Raw genomic sequence first — 18,533 nt, 5'->3', positions numbered from 1 at the left:
CACCCGAACCGCCGTCCGCCGAAGATAGTGTCGCCGTCGACGTGGTGCTCCCCGTTGGACGAGTCCACCACCCACCGACGCGGAAGAAGACACTGAAGCTCTTGGTACCCTCCGTTTCTCCTAACTCGCCGTGGTTCGACGCCGGCGTCCACCGCCGTCTTCGGGCGCCGGCGAGCTTTCAAACCTGACATGCGGGCCCCGCGTGTCAGCCTCTGTTTTATTTCCCCGAATCGTTTTCTGTTGGCGCCTTCGAGCAAAATACGTCTTCTCTCTTGCGCTTGCGCATTTCCAAACGAACCGTTTTCTGTTTTCTCAGTTAAAACCCTGGAACTTTTCTGTTTCATTACAGAAAGGTCCCTGGACAGAAACCTTTATAACTTTTTAATGAAAAGGTATTTTTGAGTGATTCTTTTTCTGTCAATCTCCAAATTTTGTCTAGTTTTTTATGGGATTTATTTGAAAAATATTTGGCAAAGTTTCTGTGCATGTGTTGGTTTTCACGTCAGTACCCCGTTTCGTGATTGCCGTAGGTTCCGGGAGAGGGGACGGAGCCGCGAACTTCGCCGAGCTAGACTCCGACTTCTCCGAACCAGGCAAGCATGTTTGAACATTTGATATGGCAGATGTTTTGCATGTTCATGTGAAAGTTTGTGCGTGGCATGTGAGGGTCGATAAATACCTCGTTGCTTGTAAGGCAACGACCCGGTTGTTCCAAGGTTGCGATGGCCTCTGATGAGAGGTGGCCTAATCATGTGGTGACATGAAGGGCAGCAAGGTGGTACTGTTGTAGCATGCCAGCCTTGCGTCATCCGACTTTCTTCGACGTTAACGTGGTTGGAGCCACGTTATCGATCTTTTCCCGCATGTTCCAAGGTTGCGATGACCTCTGATGAGAGGTGGCCTAATCATGTGGTGACATGAAGGGCAGCGAGGTGGTACTGTTGTAGCATGCCAGCCTTGTGTCATCCGACTTTCCCGACGTTAACATGGTTGGAGCCGTGTTATCGTCCCTTCCCCTTTCCGTGCTACCACATGTCTCATTGCCAGGATACGGTTTAGTAAGTTGGTAACCTCTTTCCGTGTACACACCAAACAGAGAGGCCGGGATGATGGTACCTTGGCCCAGGATTAAAGCCAGTCATTCGGTCAGGGGGCATGGGTGTTTCCGGTTGGGACCGAGAGGGGGGGCACCCCCTTATAGCGCGCGTATAGAAATTTGATCCCATGCTACGCGAGGTTGTAGCCTCCCCGACTCAGGGTTTTTCCTGAATGTTGCCGAGGGTGATCCCTGGCTTCGGATGGTTGAATTGGGTGTGTACTGGTTAGACGTGTTCCTTCCAGAACACCGTAGACGGAACTAGTCCCCGTGACTACTGAAATCCGTTGGCAGTGGTTAAGTACAAACTCTGCAGAGTCAATTCTTTCCAAATCATCGTATCCATGATCAGTAATGTAGACTTTACATCCAAATCTATCCGTGTGAAAATCTTGCCCCCGGTAAACAAGCTCAAGCGGTAAAATCTCAGTTTTATTGTTATTCCAGTTGATGGACTAACTTTATTTTGTGTCTCATGCTTGTGATAAATTATGTCTCTGAGCTATTGTATTAATGAGTTGTGATATAATCCCTTTAGGTGACGTCGCGCAGACGTCCGACTGTGGCGTGTACTCGTTTCTCACTTTCGATATAAGCCCTTTATGTGATGTCGCTCAGACGTCCGACTGCGGCATGCACTGTCTTTACTTTCTGTTATAAGCCCTTTATGTGGTGTCGCCCCGACGCCCGACTGCGGCATTGTATTTCCGCATTTTCCGCTCGAGGAGTCTTTCAGACACTCGTTTGGCACCTGTATTATTATTCCGCATTTTCCTCTCGAGGAGTCTTTCAGACACTCGTTTGGCACCAGTATTACTATTCTGCAATTTCCGCTCGAGGCGTCATTCAGACCCTCGCTTGGCACCCAGTATTTATTATCTCTATGTCTGATCGCACTGGTTAACTTATTCATATGCTTCATGTTTGCGTTTGTTATACCTTATGTCCGAACTGTCTTGCGAGTACTTCATAGTACTCACCTGGCTTGTTGATTTGGCCAGATGTTGACGAAGGCGATCTCTTGGATGAAGAGTTTGATAGCGCGTCCGACGCCTAGAGGAGTCCCAGTCAGTCCTGCGCGATCCCGGATATTGGTCACTTATGTTGTTTACGCTTCCGCCACCCGCAATAAGTCTTCTCGAGCCTCACTCCGACGCTCGAAGAGCTATAGTCTTCTGGAGTCATATCACTCGACCCGCGGTGATATCTCCACCACCGTTTTTATCGTGAGTTAGTAGTTTGCCACCCTACCCGCTGTATTGTTTTATCGGCGTGCATGTAATAAATTGTTGGGCAGTCCCTGCTCAACCTTGTATTATATTTAGTACTCCTGGTATTTTTCTTCTGTGACCAATGTTTTGTCTATCAGTGAGAAGGAATTCTTCCTCACTGGTCCGTAAAAGGGATTGGTTTCTCAATAATTATTTTTATTGAAAAACCGGTCGTGACACATTCCCCCACCGGAAAAGAGAGGGTTCCGCCGCGGCAGCCTCCCCTCCGCTCTTGGGTGAGCTTTCCGGCGCTCCGGCCACGTAGGGCGGGAATACCGACGGCTACGCGCCTACCACGCCCGTCAGGTGTTCGGCGATTTTTCTGCTTGGCGATGGACTCGGACGACGAGGAGGCATTCACGACGCTTTTGGAAGAGGAAGCCGATGTCGATGCCCAGGATGAATAACATCTCATGGTCCTCGCCACTCTGGCTGCCCTGTTCGCGAGCAATGCAAAACCGCGGCGAGGTGGCTCGGCGTCGGGCCGGCTGAAGGCAAAGCAGAGGCATCAACTGGAAGGCTATTGCTTGCTCTACTCCGACTACTTCGCCGACGCTCCACTACACGGCGAGGAAGTATTTCGGCGCCGTTATCGGATGAGCCGAAAGCTCTTCCTCAGGATTGTGAATTCCATCTGTGAGTTCGACAACTACTTCAAGTGCAAGAAGGATTGCACCGACACACTTGGATTCACCTCACTCCAGAAAGTGCACGACAGTGATGGCTCGTGTCCGCGTCAGTATTTTCCCCGAAGAGGAAGGGATGATGCAGCACAACTACGGTAGGTATTTCCCTCAGTGACGAGACCAAGGTTATCGAACTACTAGGAGAACCACGCAATACTATGTAAACGGTACCTGCACACAAAGAACAAATACTTGCAACCTGACGCGTAAGAGGGGTTGTCAATCCCTACTGGATAAAAGATAGATTGGTTTGTAGTAGATTGGATAAATAGATCTTGCGGAAACACGAAATAAAGTAAATAACCTAAAAATACAGCAAGGTATTTTTAGGTTTTTGGAATAATAGATCTGAAAATAAAAGAGGCAAATAATAGATCGGAAAGAAAATATATAAAGAATAGACCCGGGGCCCGTAGATTTCACTAGTGGCTTCTCACGAGAAAAATAACATACGGCGGGTAAATAAATTACTGTTGGGCAATTGATATAACTTCAAATAATTATGATGATATCCAGGCAATGATCATTATATAGGCATCACGTCCAAGATTAGTAGACCGACTCCTGCCTGCATCTACTACTATTACTCCACACATCGACCGCTATCCAGCATGCATACAGTGTATTAAGTTTATGGAAAAACGGAGTAATGCAATAAGAATGATGACATGATGTAGACAAGATCTATTCATGTAGGAATAGACCCCATCTTATTATCTTTAATAGCAATGATACATACGTGTCATGTCCCCTTCTGTCACTGAGATTGAGCACCGTACGACCAAACCCATCACAAAGCACCTCTTCTCATGGCAAGAAAATCGATCTAGTTGGCCTAACTAAACCAAAGTCCAAAAAGAAATACGAGGCTATAATCAATCATGCATATAAGAGATCAAAACTCAAATAACTTTCATGGATAAAAATAGATCTGATCATAAACTCAAAGTTCATTGGATCCCAACAAACACACCGCAAAAAGAGTTACATCAAATAGATCTCCAAGAGACCATTGTATTGAGAATCAAAAGAGAGAGAGGAAGCCATCTAGCTACTGCCTACAGACCCGTAGGTCTACAATGAACTACTCATGCATCATCGGAGAGGCACCAATGAGGATGATGAACCCCTTCGTGATGGTGTCTGGATTGGATCTCGCGGTTCTGGAACTTGCGACGGCTGGAATTGTGTTTCGTCGAATCCCCTAGGGTTTTTGGATTTTCGGGGTATTTATAGAGCAAAGAGGCGGCGCGGGAGGCCACCGAGGTGGGCACAACCCACCAGGGCGCGCCTGGTCCCCCAGGCGCGTCCAGGTGGGTTGTGCCCCTCTCGGGGCACCCCTATGGTACTTCTTTGGCCCAAGTTGTTCCTTCTGGTCCAGAAAAATTCTGCAAAAAGTTTCGCTGCGTTTGGACTCCATTTGGTATCGATTTTCTACGAAGTAAAAAACAGGAACTGACACTGGGTACTATGTCAATAGGTTAGTCCCCAAAAATGATATAAAGTTGCTATAAAATGATTGTAAAAATTAGGGGTGGGCGTTCGGTATAAACCGAATTTTCCGTTTCTACCGTTTAGTTTTTATTCAAATTCGGTTTGCAGAACTAGAAACTGAAAATTCAAACATAAAATAGGAAACCGAAAATTCGGTTAACCGACTGATTCAGTGTGGTATTCGGTTAATACCGAATGGACCTTGCGTTCAACAAATATGGTCAGAGCACCTTCTTATATAGCCGCAAGTCCCCACCTTTTTTCCTTAGCCAAGCGATGTGGGACTAAAGTTACCCTGGTCGAACACTCGCACGCCACTGCCTTTTTTAGCGAAGAGCGACACGGGCTGCGAGATGCCATTCACAAGAATACTGGGCCTTCATAGTGTACTACCACGTACGTGTGGTCAGCCCACGTACACGTGCTTGCGGCCACTGACTCGTACCTTGGCTAGCTACGTGGGCACCGTTCCCACAAAAAAATAAAAAAGCTACGTGGGCACCGAGAGGCTAATCTTTCTACTGTTCGTTGATTACTTCGGTTTCTGCTTCGGTGAATCGGTATTAAACCGAAGCTGCCGAATTTAATTCGGTTAACAAAGATGAAAACCGAAATTTACTGTAGCAGCAAGAAAAACCGAAAATTCGGTTTTTTCGGTATCAGCTTCGGTTCATCGGTTTTTATGCCCACCCCTAGTAAAAATATCCAAGAATGATAATATAACAACGTGGAACAAGTACAAATTATATATATGTTGGAGACATATCAGACAACTATGAGGATGCTTGCATACGGAGTTCCCGGTGATTCACTGGAAGACTATGGATGCATGGCCGAGTCCACAACCATTGCGTGTTTGTACAAGTTCTGTAGGTAGTGGTGGTAGTGTTTGGACCGCAATACTTGCGATCACCCAATGCCGAAGACACTGCTCGGATCATAGCACAGAATGCAATAAGAGGATTTCCTGGGATGCTTGGAAGTATCGACTGCATGCATTGGAAATGGAAAAACTGTCCATTTGCTTGGCAGGGGATGTACAAAGGCGCCAAAGACGATTGCAGTGTGGTACTTGAGGCAGTGGCCACACACGACCTCTGGATTTGGCACTCCTTCTTTGATATGCCAAGAACTCACAATGACATCAACGTACTGCAGGGCTCCCCTGTCTTTGCCAAGTTTGTTGAAGGTCATTCTTCTATGATGAACTTCGAGGTCAATGGGCGACACTACAATAAGGGATACTACCTAGCAGATGACATCTATCCGAGATGATTCACATTTGTGAAGACTGTCTCAAACCCTGTGCCAGGAGGCAAGAACTCCCATTTTGCGAAGTTCAAGAGGCTTGCAGGAAGGATGTTGAACGGACATTTGGTGTGCTCCAATCTCGATTTGCTGTTGTCCGGTACCCCGCTCAGACCTGGTCGAAAGATCAAATGTGGGAGGTCATGACTTGTTGTGTCATCTTGCACAACATGATTATTGAGAGCGAACGGGAAGAGTCAGTGTTTGACACTGAACCGTATTACAGGCAGGGTCCTCTTGCTCAAGTTGATCACCAGCTACCGGCAACCGGACTGCCTTTCTTAATATGTGTCAGGAGATTCGAGACCCACAGGTGCATCAACAACTTCAGCAGGATCTGGTGAAGCACTTATGGAGGCTCAAGGGCAATGCCTAACTCGATGTGTGATGAAATATTAGTATTTATTTGTTGAACTATTTGTTGAATTATATGTTTTTTTTTAAAAAATGTGATAAAAAATGTTGAATTTGTATGATTTGTATTGATTTATTGAACAATTTGATTTGTATTGATTTTCTGTGATGAACTATGTGATAAAAAATAACTTCTGTTGAATTTGTGCCGAAGCACGTCGAATATGGACCGAATTAGTCCATTTGCGTTGATAGTGGACCAATGTGTGTCGAAAGTGGACTGAGAAGTGGGCCAAATTGCGCAAAAATGGGCCATAATCGATGTCTGAGACGATCTTGGGACGGCGACTTGGAATCCGACCATCTCCATCGATTTTTCTGCCGATGCGCCTCAGACAATGTTATTTCAAGCCCGTGGGGCTGAACGGCCGGATATGTTCTTACACCGGAGAACTTCGGTGGGTTTAACCGAATGCCCATGCCGTCCCGGCCCCGGGAAATTCATTTTTCGAAACACATTGAACGGTAGCGGTGGCATGGCCTCACCATCCGCGACACCTCACCCCAAATAAAATCCCCCGCGCCTCTTCCCGCCCCTGCTCCCCGCTCCCCCGCCTCCGCCTCCGCCACCACCACACTCTACGCTGTCCCGATGACGCCGTCGCACGCCCCCGCCCCCGCCGCGCCGGCCGCCTCCTCCGGCGGCGGGCGGAGGACCGCGACGTTCGCGGGCGCCAGCGTGTTCCTCTCGCGGAAGCTGGTGGCCCCCGAGGTGTTCGACGCCGTTCACGACGCGCTCCGCCTCAACGGCGCCGATGTCCTCCTCTGCGCCGACCCTACCCGCACGGGGCCCCTCGACTACCACGTCATCTCCTCCTCCTCCCACGTACGCCCCCCCTCCCCCCCCCCTCCACCGTCGCCGCGCTGCGCGGCGCGACCTCCGCCAACACCGAATCCCTAATTGACCCCTTCCGTTTCCGCCCATGTCTTCTGCAGGAGAGGTTCGCGGATCTGAAGGACAAAGGCTGCAATCTGCTAGGTAATTCGGTTGGCAGTGCTAGTGTTAGTTTCCTTGTGTAGTTGTAAGCTGTGACTGTGAAATCTATCCGGTGGAAACACCGAAATTAGCTCAGGTGCCCGTGAAATTCAGCACTAGCTGGCTTGTCCAGCCTTGCCATTGGGGAGCATGTTCCTAGGATTTTTGAGTTTGTGCATCCTTACTCCATATAAGCAGATAGTTTACAAACTTTTACACAGTCTGGTACCTTGATGTTTCAATGTTGCAGATGTCAACGCGGTACTTTGCCATCAGTTACCGAGGACCATTACCCAGAAAAATCTCGATGCAACCTCTAAAACTTTCTCGTTAAAAATGAAGATAGCGTCACACACGTTTTATTTACTCTATACGGCTTTGTGTTAATACAGAGCGAAAAATGTGATGTGGTTCCTACTAAACTAGTAGTACACAATTTTGTTTGGTCGGAGTATTTCCACAACCAGTTTCTGCGTTGGTGTTCATTGTAAGACCAGATTTATTTTTTTACAGGACCACAATGCATCCTTTCCTGTGCTAAGGAGCATCGTTCCCTGCCTAAACAAGCTTATACTTGTTGTCTTGCAATGGATGGGGTTACTATACTCTGTTCAGGCTTCGAGAAAGATGAGAGGGTATGTGTTATCACGTATCGGAACTTGTCTACCTGTTGCAGCTTCATCAGCTAACGCATGATGCATGTATCTCAAGTTTGTTTTTGTTCTTCCAGGCCAGGATTGAACAATTAGTGACAGCTATGGGAGGTCTTTTGCAGACTAAAGTGTCCATGGATGTTAACTTTGTCGTTGCAAAGGATGTCTTGGCTGCCAAATATAAAGTAAGTTACGCTGAAAGCTGTTAATATGGGATGGAAATCATTTGTTAATTGCCGTTGCAGTCAGTTTGGTAGGAGAAACTAAATATGCTTACCAAACAGGTAATATGGACTGCTAATTTGCTGTGTAGCCCATCTAGTTGTGAAGTCCTCAAAGTTCAAAACTAGTTCTTTCATAATGTTATCATAGAGATGGCTAATATATTACATACTGCGCATAAAATATCCTCATTTTTTCGCTAGGGTTCGAAGTACTGCTTAATGGTGTACTTAGTGGTAGTTTAGTTTATCGATGCTCTTGGTGCTTCCAAAACTAATACTCATTTGAGGTGTCCTTTTGCTGCCATCATTCTGGTCTGGTGTCCTACTCCCCTGTTTGGCTTTGTTATTTACCTTACACATTTCTCCTTTTGTATCCTCTTAGGTTTTTTAGCCTAAGAATAACTCTGGTTTATTAAAAGGAACCTGAGTCAAACTGTATATTATTTTTTGTGCAAGTAATCCCAGTTTTCATAATAGAACTGAAAACTATAAACTGGCGAACCCAAAGTTCATCTTCTGAACAGCCCACATCAGAGAATGTTGAAAATATAGAGGTATCAACCCAATGCAGGGGATACAATTTAGCCTGATGCACACATGAGTGGCAGTGCATCTTGCAAGTTGCAACGGAAGCATGTGAGAATGACAATAGGAAATGAGAAATAGTGTATGAGACATAACATGAAAATAGTCAGCCATCTTTCCATGTAGTCGTCTTCAGTCTTTTCTGCTACACCCCTCAGCTTTGTACATCTTCTTTATGGATCTGAAAATCTCTACTCACACATGTTCTTTCATCTCCTTCGTTTGATCCTCTAAGGATTCCTCTGATGATTTCTTTTGTATTTATTTTTAGCATGCGTGATCACTAGTTTGGAGCTGCTTTTGCAGCCGAATGTATTTAGGTCAAAAAAAATTTCAGCGTTTTTATGGGACATTTATTTGATTGCTAGAAAAAGAGGTTATTAATATTACCAAAATTGTAAACTGAAATAACAGATTATATGCTGCTACCATGCCAAACTAAGCCGTAAATCTGATGGTTGTCATTTTATTTGATCTCTAGCTCCCCACAAGCCCACAACCTAAACAAAATATGTTTCTAGGTTGTTGGCATTTTATCATCTGTGCTGCAAACCGTAGATGAAAATACTATTTGTTTTAACTGCTCATTTTAAGGTTGATATTCTCAATGCTTAGCAGAGCTGTTTCGTTCAACTCGTTAGGGCTGGTTGTAATATTTTTGCTGTTTGCTTTTTTCATGCCAGGTTTGTATAGCTTCCCTATTATAAGTTCACCTATAGAGTTTCTTTATGTTTGGAGGCTCTTTTGCTGTAAAGGTGGCAACACTAGTTACTGATTTCTGTTACCTTCTTTAACCTTAGTCTGGAAGCAAGAATTGTTTTGTGGTGTCATATCGTGCGAGGATCGATACTGTTGGGCTGACTAATGGGGACGTGCTTCAATGTTTTTGTGTACTGCAGTGGGCCGTGAATAGCCTGAAGAAGCCTATTGTCAATAGGAACTGGTTGGAGCAATGCTGGATCGAACATCGTGTTGTGCCTCACGAACCTTACAGGATTCTTCCTTTTACTGGGTTGAATATTTGCATCACAAAACTAGATGCAGGTACATGCCTAACAAACCTTGAATGATTCATTGTTAATTCTTTTACTTGGTTGAACCATTGAATAGATATGTCACCAAACTAGATGCAGGTATTTAGAACCGGCGATGGAAGGCTGGAAGCAACTTCGACCTTCTTTCAACCAATATGTTTTACTTTGCATCTCTATTAAAATTTGTAGTTGTTAACTGTGGGAATAATTTTACCAAATGAAATATGATAATGAATATTGATTTGGCCAAGGTTCTTAGACCGGCAGCAGATGTTAACAGTAGTTGCAGAAAATTGGTCTATGGTGGTATTACTTGAAATCCCTGACCATGAAAATCTATTAACAGTAGTTGCACCAAATCTTCAAATAGCGGAGATAGCATCCGCTAGCGCAATAGCGTCCGCTATTGCTCAAATTAAATGTCATTACTTTTTGTTAATGATCTAGAAATATAAACAATAATCTAGTGTTTTTATAATTCCGCTACATGGACATAGCGCCTGCAATATCGCCCGCTATCCGCTATTTAAAACCATGTCATTTAAGAAGAAGCTACCACTAGTATCTCTTCACCACTACATCTGGCAATATATGCTTTATCCTGTTGGATGTTTGTTTACTTCATTTGTCTTACCCCGTTTTCTTTTGTTTAATCAGATAAACGGAAGGAGTTGATGGAAATAATAGAGCAGAATGGTGGCCAGTATTCAGCAAATCTTACAAAGAAGTGCACTCATTTAATTGCAAATATATCCTTTTGGTGCTTTCTGCTTTTGCTCTCAGTTTGAGATTTCATCTGATCAAATTGACAAATTATTTTTACTGGCTTCTTTCCTTTTTGAATTTTAATGGAATAGGTTTTGAGATACCTCCTTGTGAATTGACCAATGATGTGATCCTCCACCCTGTATTTGTTTCCCACACTGCTGTAAAACAGCGAATAGAGCAGAAAAGGGATGTTACTCCAGTTAATTTCAATGCTGCTCATGTCTCAGTCACTTTAAGCAGTTAAGTTCTGCATTAAAAGATTTGGTGCTTTGGTCTGCCACATGTAAGCATGTAAAGATGTCTTACGAGTGAGGCACCTATGAGAGTTGTTGACACATCGGCAGAAATGTGACTAAATTTCATAATCAGCGGTCTGTCTGGGCACTCGACAGTGAAATCATACACCAATTTAGTTTGTAGGAGGTATATGCACACATACTCTGTTGCAGGAATGCAAGCGTACTCAGCTAACAGGCTAGAAAAGTTAGTTCTAAATTCCTTAAGGCACGTTGTATTTATTCCAACAATTAAACACTGATATTAGCCTACCCCAACTTGTTTGGGACTAAAGGCTTTGTTGTTGTTGTTGTTGTTGTTTGTGATGAAACACTGATATGAAACATCAGGCTATCAGAGTTAATTTTTGCTTTATAATTGGTTGCACATGTTGTCTCACATTCGATAAATGCTCTCCAATTCCCGTACACCTTTCTCAAAAATAGCGCGCTGGTTTGCTACATGTATCTCTATTATTTATCAGGAAATCGAATCTTGAGGGAACTTTTCTTAACATGTTATTACGAACCTGGCGGTGACAAGTATCTTGTAGCTAAAAAATGGGGTAATATTCACATTGTGGATCGGAGATGGGTTGACCAATCTGTTGCTCGAAGAGGTAATTATCAAGATGCATGGGCGTTTCATTGACTTTGATGCTGATATTGTCTTGTTTCTCCAATAGAAATGAGCTAGTAAGGTTAAAAAAATAAAAAGTAACCACATGTTTTTTCTTCTTTGGAACACAGCTTATCTAGATGAAAGTGCCTATGTCATTGGCCAGAGTTCTTCTAACTATAATGGCATAAAGGGCTCCCTTAAAGAGCAACGGAACCCAATGAGCAGTGCAAGTTTTCAATCTGTTCCAGCAGTATCAGTTGATGATTCAGTATCAATGTCACAGTATGCGCCAGTTTCTTCCGGTTATGCTTCAAAGATCTGCAACACTGATATTGTCAGTGCACCTTGTGTCCAAGAGACAAACGAGATGCCGGTTGAGAGTCATGTAGCTGAGGACTCAGAGGCTGAAGATGACGATCTGTACTTATCAAATTGCAGAATTTCTCTTGTGGGTTTTGAGGAGAAAGAGTTGTCAAGGTTAGTCATGATGATACGTAATGGTGGTGGATCCCGGCATGTTATGTTGAGTGAGAGGCTTACTCATATTATTCTAGGTGCACCTTCAGAGGAGTAAGTTCATTTCACCGTTTCTTCTGCATACACTAAGTTCTGTATTAACCGGTTGCAGTTACAGTTAATGATGCTTATTTGCCTTAGCAGAGAAAAAAAAGAGGTAAGACGCCTTGCTGCTTGGGGTGTGATAAATGTGGTAAAGGTAAAATGGTTGGAAGACTGCAATAAAATAAAAACGGAAGTCAAAGTATCCGCAGCTCATTTGGCTAGCGAGTTGCTCTCGAAAGGTACGGAAGCATCAGATTTAGTTGTATTTCAGATTGTTGAATGGGTCACCAAAAAACATGTTGTCCTGGCTGACTTTGTTTTATATTCATTTTCTACCTTCTGAACTCAGAATTTCCGTTTGTGGGTATGGAAAAATCTGCTGCTACACGTGAAACAAAGGCAGCCAAAAGTTCACATGGAATATTCCATGTTCCAACTGTCAATGATTCACATGATAAGCAGCTCGCAAAAGATCCGTCATCTGAAAGAAAACCAGCCATGGGCAAACATGAAAACATGAATAATACCCGAGCAGCAACTAGGTCTGCAAAATCAAGCCAACAGAATGGATTGACCAGTTCTGGCAAAGCAACTTCTTCTGCAGTGAATTCACAGAGTAGCACCACTTCAAATATTTTCGAAGGGAGAACATTTTGTTTCTCAAATTCATTTTCTCATGATCGGGTATGCTATGGTGTAATTATTTTAGTAATTTGTTTTACCAGTATCACTTCTTAATTTGTGCCGTCAACTTCTCCACTTGGATGACTTTTACTTCAACCTTTACTATATAATAGTATTACTGGGACAAGCAGACCAACAGTAAATATGGTGTTCACACTTTCTAATATTAGAGGCTGATCCATCAACTTGTGAAGACATTGCTTTTCAGTGAAGTTGCTAGGTGTAGTGCACAGAGTTAAAATTGCCTAATCATATTCATCGATTCAGTGCCTTTGTTTTTCATCATTTTCCTTGTTTTCCACTTTATTTGCTTTCCTGTTGATGAAGTGCCTATGTCCATCTTAACCAGAGACCGGAGGTAATCGATTGGGTCAGAAAAGGGGGAGGCACTATGGCAGTGGATGATGCACAAGCAACTGCTGTGGATTTCATAATTGAGTGCCATGGACAGAACAACATGCAATGTGACTACTCTCATTCAACCGTTGTTTCAACTCAATGGATAGCCTCATGTATTGAGGTGCATGTTTATGTTCTCATGGTTGCTTCTTTACTCTGTATTCAAGAAGCAGATGGTCCATCATACCCTGCGCTTCTACTTGCAAATGTCTATAAGCTTCCAGTTCTTACATACAAATTCTTGTACAGGTGGGCCACTTGCAAGATGTTGGAAGTCATCCTATCTTCTCTCCTTTGCGGTGTCGCATCCCATTCCCAGGGTTTGAAGACTTCCGTTTCTGTGTTTCACAGTATGATGAGAAAGAGAGAGTTCTGCTTAAGAACCTCTGTCTTACTCTAGGAGCTAAATTCACAGAGAAAGCATCGAAAAGAGTGAACCATCTTATCTGTAAATTTGCAAGCGGTCCAAAGTATGAGGCTTACCATAATAAGAGAATTCCAACCATTACCACAGAGTGGCTCTTCGAATGTGTGAGACAGGTATCCCTTTTTCATGCATAGTTTTGAGCATATCCAAAATTTGCCTGCCAATTATTTTCTTATTAATGATATATAGGTTGTATGGGATTGATTAACAGCACAACAAATTGTCATCGCAGGACACCATTATCCCTTATGACCAGTTTCAGCCGAAACCACCTACTTCTCAGGACAAGGATGCCGGTATGTGCACTGTTAGTCAATTTCCGACACAAGCCGCCAATACGACCTCTAAATTTGATTGCCCTGAGCCACTTAGTGAGCCTCAAGTACCAAGAAGCAGTTCAAAACACAGCTCAGGTAATTGTCCATTGCACAATTTGTAAAAATATTTTCTTGTCACAGACTCACCATGGTAGCTTGGCAGGCTCCTCTGTTAGTGAGGAGAAAATTGCTTCTTCTGTTAACAAAAGAAGACGATCCGGAACAGCCAAGGCTAATGATACATCTACAAACATTGGACGAACAGAGAAACATTCGGACAGCAGCTCTGCTCTGGGTGTTGCAGACTCCATAAAGGACTTCGAGGACCTACTGGCTCAGTCATCCAGGGTATGTGGTTCTTACTTTACTATTTGCACAGCATGCCATGTTTATAGGAATTTGAATATAAGTGGCAACTTCACACCTTTTTTAACGGCCAATGCAGGATCCTGCACTTGATGCTTCTGTTGTAGGTCAAGATGAGGAACCTCAACCTGTGCCAGATAATGCTTTCACTTCCCTATACAATGACATGAAAACCCGCTCAAATAACTGGTAATTGTTATGATTATACATCGGAAACGTATCTTCTGTCTTATCACTCGCCTGCACATTCAAATAATTCCCTTTTACCATGTGTTCCCTTCAGGCCACAGAAGCAACACATGCCCCCTGGCAAGAATGTCAAGAGCCCAGACTCCACCCGGGCCCCTGTCCCAACTCCCTATCTACCTTTCAGCGAAACGCAGACAGATTCTCAGGTGTGCATTGTACCTTACAACCAACACTTTCTCCCTTGGGAGGTCACAACTGGCATGACCGCTCAGCTCATGTAACCTCTGGTTTGTCATGCAGATCATCGGGTATGAAGAAGATTTGACTGGCATGCAGAAGATCATTGACAGAGTTAGTTCTCAAAAAAAGACCATCGACAGTTCAGGCACCGACAGTTCAGTCATGGGGCATCAATGGGACTCCCTCAAATGAAACGGCATGTCTTGAGTTAGATACAAAGCTGGTCATCTATCTAATTGCAGCGAGATCTGCTGCCCGATGATTCCGACACAGGAGATCAAAAGAAACATCATCGAATCTGCTTTCCCTGCCTCGTTGTCCGCAAGATGGATGTAGGAGTATGAACTCTGGGTTTTTTTCCTACTCAGGAGACATCTTGTGCTGGTGGCACAATAGCAGAAGATTGTCGTGGGATGTATATGTCTGTTGCAATTTTGTAGAGCGACTCAAGACTGTTGTGCTTCCTTTTCCCGAGAAGGCGGTCTGAGACTCTGGCCTGTGTGTTTGCTGTCGGACCTGTTTTCTTGATTAGTGTGATTTTCTACTGACTTGATGCTGGATTACTGAGCATGTGAACATGCCCGTACAGATGTGGCAATGTAATATATGCTGATTAGATGCTTGTATAGTTGTGTCTGTCTTTTTCTTGAGATGGTTGAGTCCTCCTTTTGCTAGATATGGTTCAAGTCCTCCTTCCTGTTTGTTTTGTCCTGTTTTGTAGATATCACAGGTTAGATAATGTGCTTGGTTCATGTGAGCACATTAACATATGATTTTGCAAAATTATAGGTGTGCCAGGCAGGAACAGAGTTACGGTAAAATGTTATAGGCAGAATGTATCTTTGTTGATGCCTTATTTTATTTCATCACTGGGTCATAATATAGCCATGCATTTTTTAGCACTTCCTCTAATCCAAATTAATTGATGCAACCTCTGTCCAATGTCCATTGCGCTTTTCGAGCCGCAGTTGCTCACGTTGGTTAAGTTTATAATCAAACTTAAATCTCTAAAAGCATGGACGCACTATATTATGAAATGGAGGGGTATATTACTCCGGTGATGCCAGGCTCTTCAGAAAATTAACAAAATCTTGGCACGAATCGACTCATTCACATTAGCCAGCAATAGCCAACATGCCATGCAACAAAGGGATAGAATGGATGCGAAGTGTTCACTGGCTAGAAATATCTTTGGGCCTCGCGGGAGAGTTGTCCTTGCTCGTCGTTGAGTTGGATGCATTCGCGGGCGTCCAACCCGATCGATATGGGGCGTGCCTGCCTACTCGGTAGAAACCCGGACGTCGTCGCCGGCGGCGGCAGCGCTAAGGACGGGAATGGACCGAGGAAGCATGTAACAAGAACACGGACATCGTCACTAAGCGAACGCCTGTAGACGAGTTGGAGCTAGCCCCTTCCTACGATATGAAGAGTTGTTGCCCAGGATATCGAGCCGCCATCTTATGGAGCCGCTGCTGTCGCCTCCTCGTCGGTCGAAGTCAAGATTAATGTGTGAGGAGGCCTAACAAAAATTAAAACGAAACTGTTAAATCTCAGTCGATTAAGACTTAACGAAGTCTTAATCGATGCTTTATCCATGAAAACTTACATGGAGATTTGTATAATTTTCTCTCTCTTTTTTATATGTCCTGTCACTTGAAGTCTCAGTCGACTGAGATTTAGCAATTCCGTAATTCAATCAATTACCTAAATAACGATGGCCTAATGGGTCTACGTACGCCGCTGCAACGATCTGGCCGGTAGCCAAGAGCATACTTGGGGACGTCGATCAACAGTACATGTGTGTAGGTGTACGCATTCTTAATTTCTTATAGGACTACTAAAGCAATTTTGGGTGGAACATGCTAGAAAAGACAAACGGTGTGATGTGTCCATATTTCTGCATGCATCCCTTGAAATTCCTATATAAGTACAACAAAATATACTCACGTGGCTGAAAGCAATTCGGCTCGCAGCGATATCCATCCGGAAGATTTGATGAAGAGTCAATAATGGTAACTCCGTATGTAGAGCGAGGAAGGGAGGCTTTGAAACCGTCGCTGCTGGCCGGCGGCGGGATGGGATCGAGCGACGGACTGACTTGACAAATCCGTTGGGCTCCACGCTTCGAAGCCGATCCACGTCCCACTCCCACATACGTCGCCGTCAAACATGTACACCACCGCGACGACAATCAAACATGGCAACCACACACCACGACTTGCACGGTCAAACGGCTTGATTCCTCAACCCTGGCATGCATGCATGCACGCACGCACATGGCGTCTCACTTCTCGGGTGTATATAAGCAAGGGAAATCGTGCTAGGTTTACTCACACAGCCACAAGATCGACACAATATAGTACGTCGTCTGCAGTTACACGCACGAAAGGAACGTACGTCGTAGATCGGTCGAAGAGGCTTGTTGAGATGGAGATGCCGAGGGTCTCTGAGGAAACTGTGGCCGCCGTCGTGCCCATCGCCGTGTACTGGGCATACGCCGGCGTGCACACGGCGCTGGGGCAGTCGCGGCTCATGGACAAGTACAGGCTCAACACCAAGGACGAGGAGGACCGCAAGAACATGGTGTCCAAGCGCGCCGTCATCCTCAACGTCCTCATGCAGCACCTCATGCAGCTCGCCGCCCTCGCCGTGCTCGCCATGGTACGTACTGATCTCATTTATACTACTAACGGCATGCATGCATGCACGTCGTTAATCTGTGCACTGGCTGACCGTCGAGCTTATACATACACAGGTTACAGGAGGAAGAGGGGCGACGGCGAAGGCCGCTGGCGGCTCACCGGCGGCGGTGTACCTGACGGCGGCCGCCCGGATCGCGGTGGCCGTGCTGGTGTTCGACGCGTACCGGTACGCGTGGCACCGCCTGGCGCACATCAACCGGTTCATTTACCGGCACCTCCACTCGTGGCACCACCGCATCGTGGTGCCCTACGCGTTCGGCGCCATCTACGGCCACCCGATCGAGGTCCTCATCGCCGACACGGCCGGGGCCTCGCTCGCCGTCCTCGTCACCGGCCTGTCGCCGTCGTCGCCGCGCGCCACGGCCGTGTTCCTCACCCTCTGCACCGTGAAGGCCATCGACAACCACTGCGGCGTGTGCCTGCTGCCGCGCCGCCTGCAGTCGGTCTGGAACGGCGCCGCGTACCACGGCGTGCACCACATGCCGCGCGGCGTCCGGTACAACTTCTCCGACCTCTTCTTCGTGACGTGGGACCATGTGTTCGGGACCCACATGCCCTACGCCGTCGAGGAGAGGCCGGGCGGCGATGGCCTCGTGCTCAAGCCCCTGCCGCCTCCCAAGGCAACTAATTAGTTAACGGCATGCTCGATCAGGCATGCAGTTACTACGTACCACTCCTAGTGCTAATGAGTATAGTTATATGTAGATTAGTCAATAAGCAAGCAAGTTGCATGTGTATGTACGTGTGGCTTGCATGCACGCATGCAGCTACAAAACTAGAAGCAGCCAGTGAGATGTGCGTGTTGAAGTCAGCGGGTAGACGTGAGCCAGTCAAACTATTTGCTCGCTGCGCCGAGTGCCGACCATAGCACGCATGTGCTCAGTTTTTTTGTTTTGTTTTGAGTCACTCTATGTATTGTATATTCCATTCAATAAAGTGTAGAAGTCTGTTTAATTAATCTGCTAGAAAAAACAGAGAGTTCTGTTTGAATTGAGTTGGTCTGCCGAGCTCAGAGCAAATTCCAATCGAACCTAAGCAATGGGAAATCTGCTTATGATTCAATTTCTATTGTTTGGTTGACATCGTTGTTGGTTGATTCTCAGAATTTGGATATACATGAGAGAACACTCGTTATGAGTCCTTTTACAGTACTCCATGAGAGAATACTCAGTTGATGCAAAACAGAATTTGGATATACATGAGAGAACACTCCAGTTGGCTGTTTTTCATTTCGTTTTTGTT

General features: G+C 45.1%; 2 protein-coding genes across 3 annotated transcripts; both read left to right on the top strand.

Annotated features, from left to right (window-relative positions):
* The first annotated feature begins 6,728 nt into the window (after positions 1–6,728).
* On the top strand, positions 6,729–15,239 carry LOC109752033 (uncharacterized). 2 transcript variants are annotated; one of them, XM_020310902.4, is made up of 17 exons: positions 6,729–7,095; positions 7,206–7,248; positions 7,759–7,880; positions 7,976–8,083; positions 9,607–9,751; positions 10,399–10,490; positions 11,311–11,404; positions 11,535–11,976; positions 12,067–12,206; positions 12,317–12,651; positions 13,001–13,171; positions 13,300–13,590; positions 13,710–13,890; positions 14,060–14,142; positions 14,240–14,349; positions 14,444–14,555; positions 14,650–15,239. In XM_020310902.4, the coding sequence occupies exons 1-17, from the start codon at positions 6,862–6,864 to the stop codon at positions 14,779–14,781; spliced, it is 2,835 nt and encodes a 944-aa protein (XP_020166491.1). In that variant the 5' UTR covers positions 6,729–6,861; the 3' UTR covers positions 14,782–15,239. The 2 variants fall into 2 exon arrangements, with proteins under 2 accessions (XP_020166491.1, XP_020166490.1); XM_020310901.4 differs by having other exon boundaries at positions 13,958–14,142.
* Positions 15,240–16,859: 1,620 nt separating this feature from the next.
* LOC109752027 (sphinganine C4-monooxygenase 1) lies at positions 16,860–18,272 on the top strand. Its single transcript, XM_020310893.4, has 2 exons — positions 16,860–17,250; positions 17,345–18,272. Exons 1-2 carry the CDS (start codon positions 17,017–17,019, stop codon positions 17,921–17,923), a joined length of 813 nt encoding a protein of 270 aa, XP_020166482.3. The 5' UTR covers positions 16,860–17,016; the 3' UTR covers positions 17,924–18,272.
* Positions 18,273–18,533: the final 261 nt, after the last annotated feature.

The sequence above is a fragment of the Aegilops tauschii genome, chromosome 4 (genome assembly GCF_002575655.3).
Source record: "Aegilops tauschii subsp. strangulata cultivar AL8/78 chromosome 4, Aet v6.0, whole genome shotgun sequence".
Classification (NCBI taxonomy): domain Eukaryota; kingdom Viridiplantae; phylum Streptophyta; class Magnoliopsida; order Poales; family Poaceae; genus Aegilops; species Aegilops tauschii.
This window is presented reverse-complemented; position numbering and strand designations above follow the sequence as displayed.

What these genes read in the sequence shown, in the direction of transcription:
- LOC109752027 (XM_020310893.4), top strand. Translation starts at nt 17,017, where the DNA reads ATGGAGATGCCGAGGGTCTCTGAGGAAACTGTGGCCGCCGTCGTGCCC. An exon ending in CCCTCGCCGTGCTCGCCATG is followed by an intron (nt 17,251 to 17,344) that starts GTACGTACTGAT and finishes ATACATACACAG; the next exon opens with GTTACAGGAGGAAGAGGGGC.
- LOC109752033 (XM_020310901.4), top strand. Translation starts at nt 6,862, where the DNA reads ATGACGCCGTCGCACGCCCCCGCCCCCGCCGCGCCGGCCGCCTCCTCC. An exon ending in GCACTCATTTAATTGCAAAT is followed by an intron (nt 10,491 to 11,310) that starts ATATCCTTTTGG and finishes ACATGTTATTAC; the next exon opens with GAACCTGGCGGTGACAAGTA. An exon ending in AAACGCAGACAGATTCTCAG is followed by an intron (nt 14,556 to 14,649) that starts GTGTGCATTGTA and finishes TTTGTCATGCAG; the next exon opens with ATCATCGGGTATGAAGAAGA.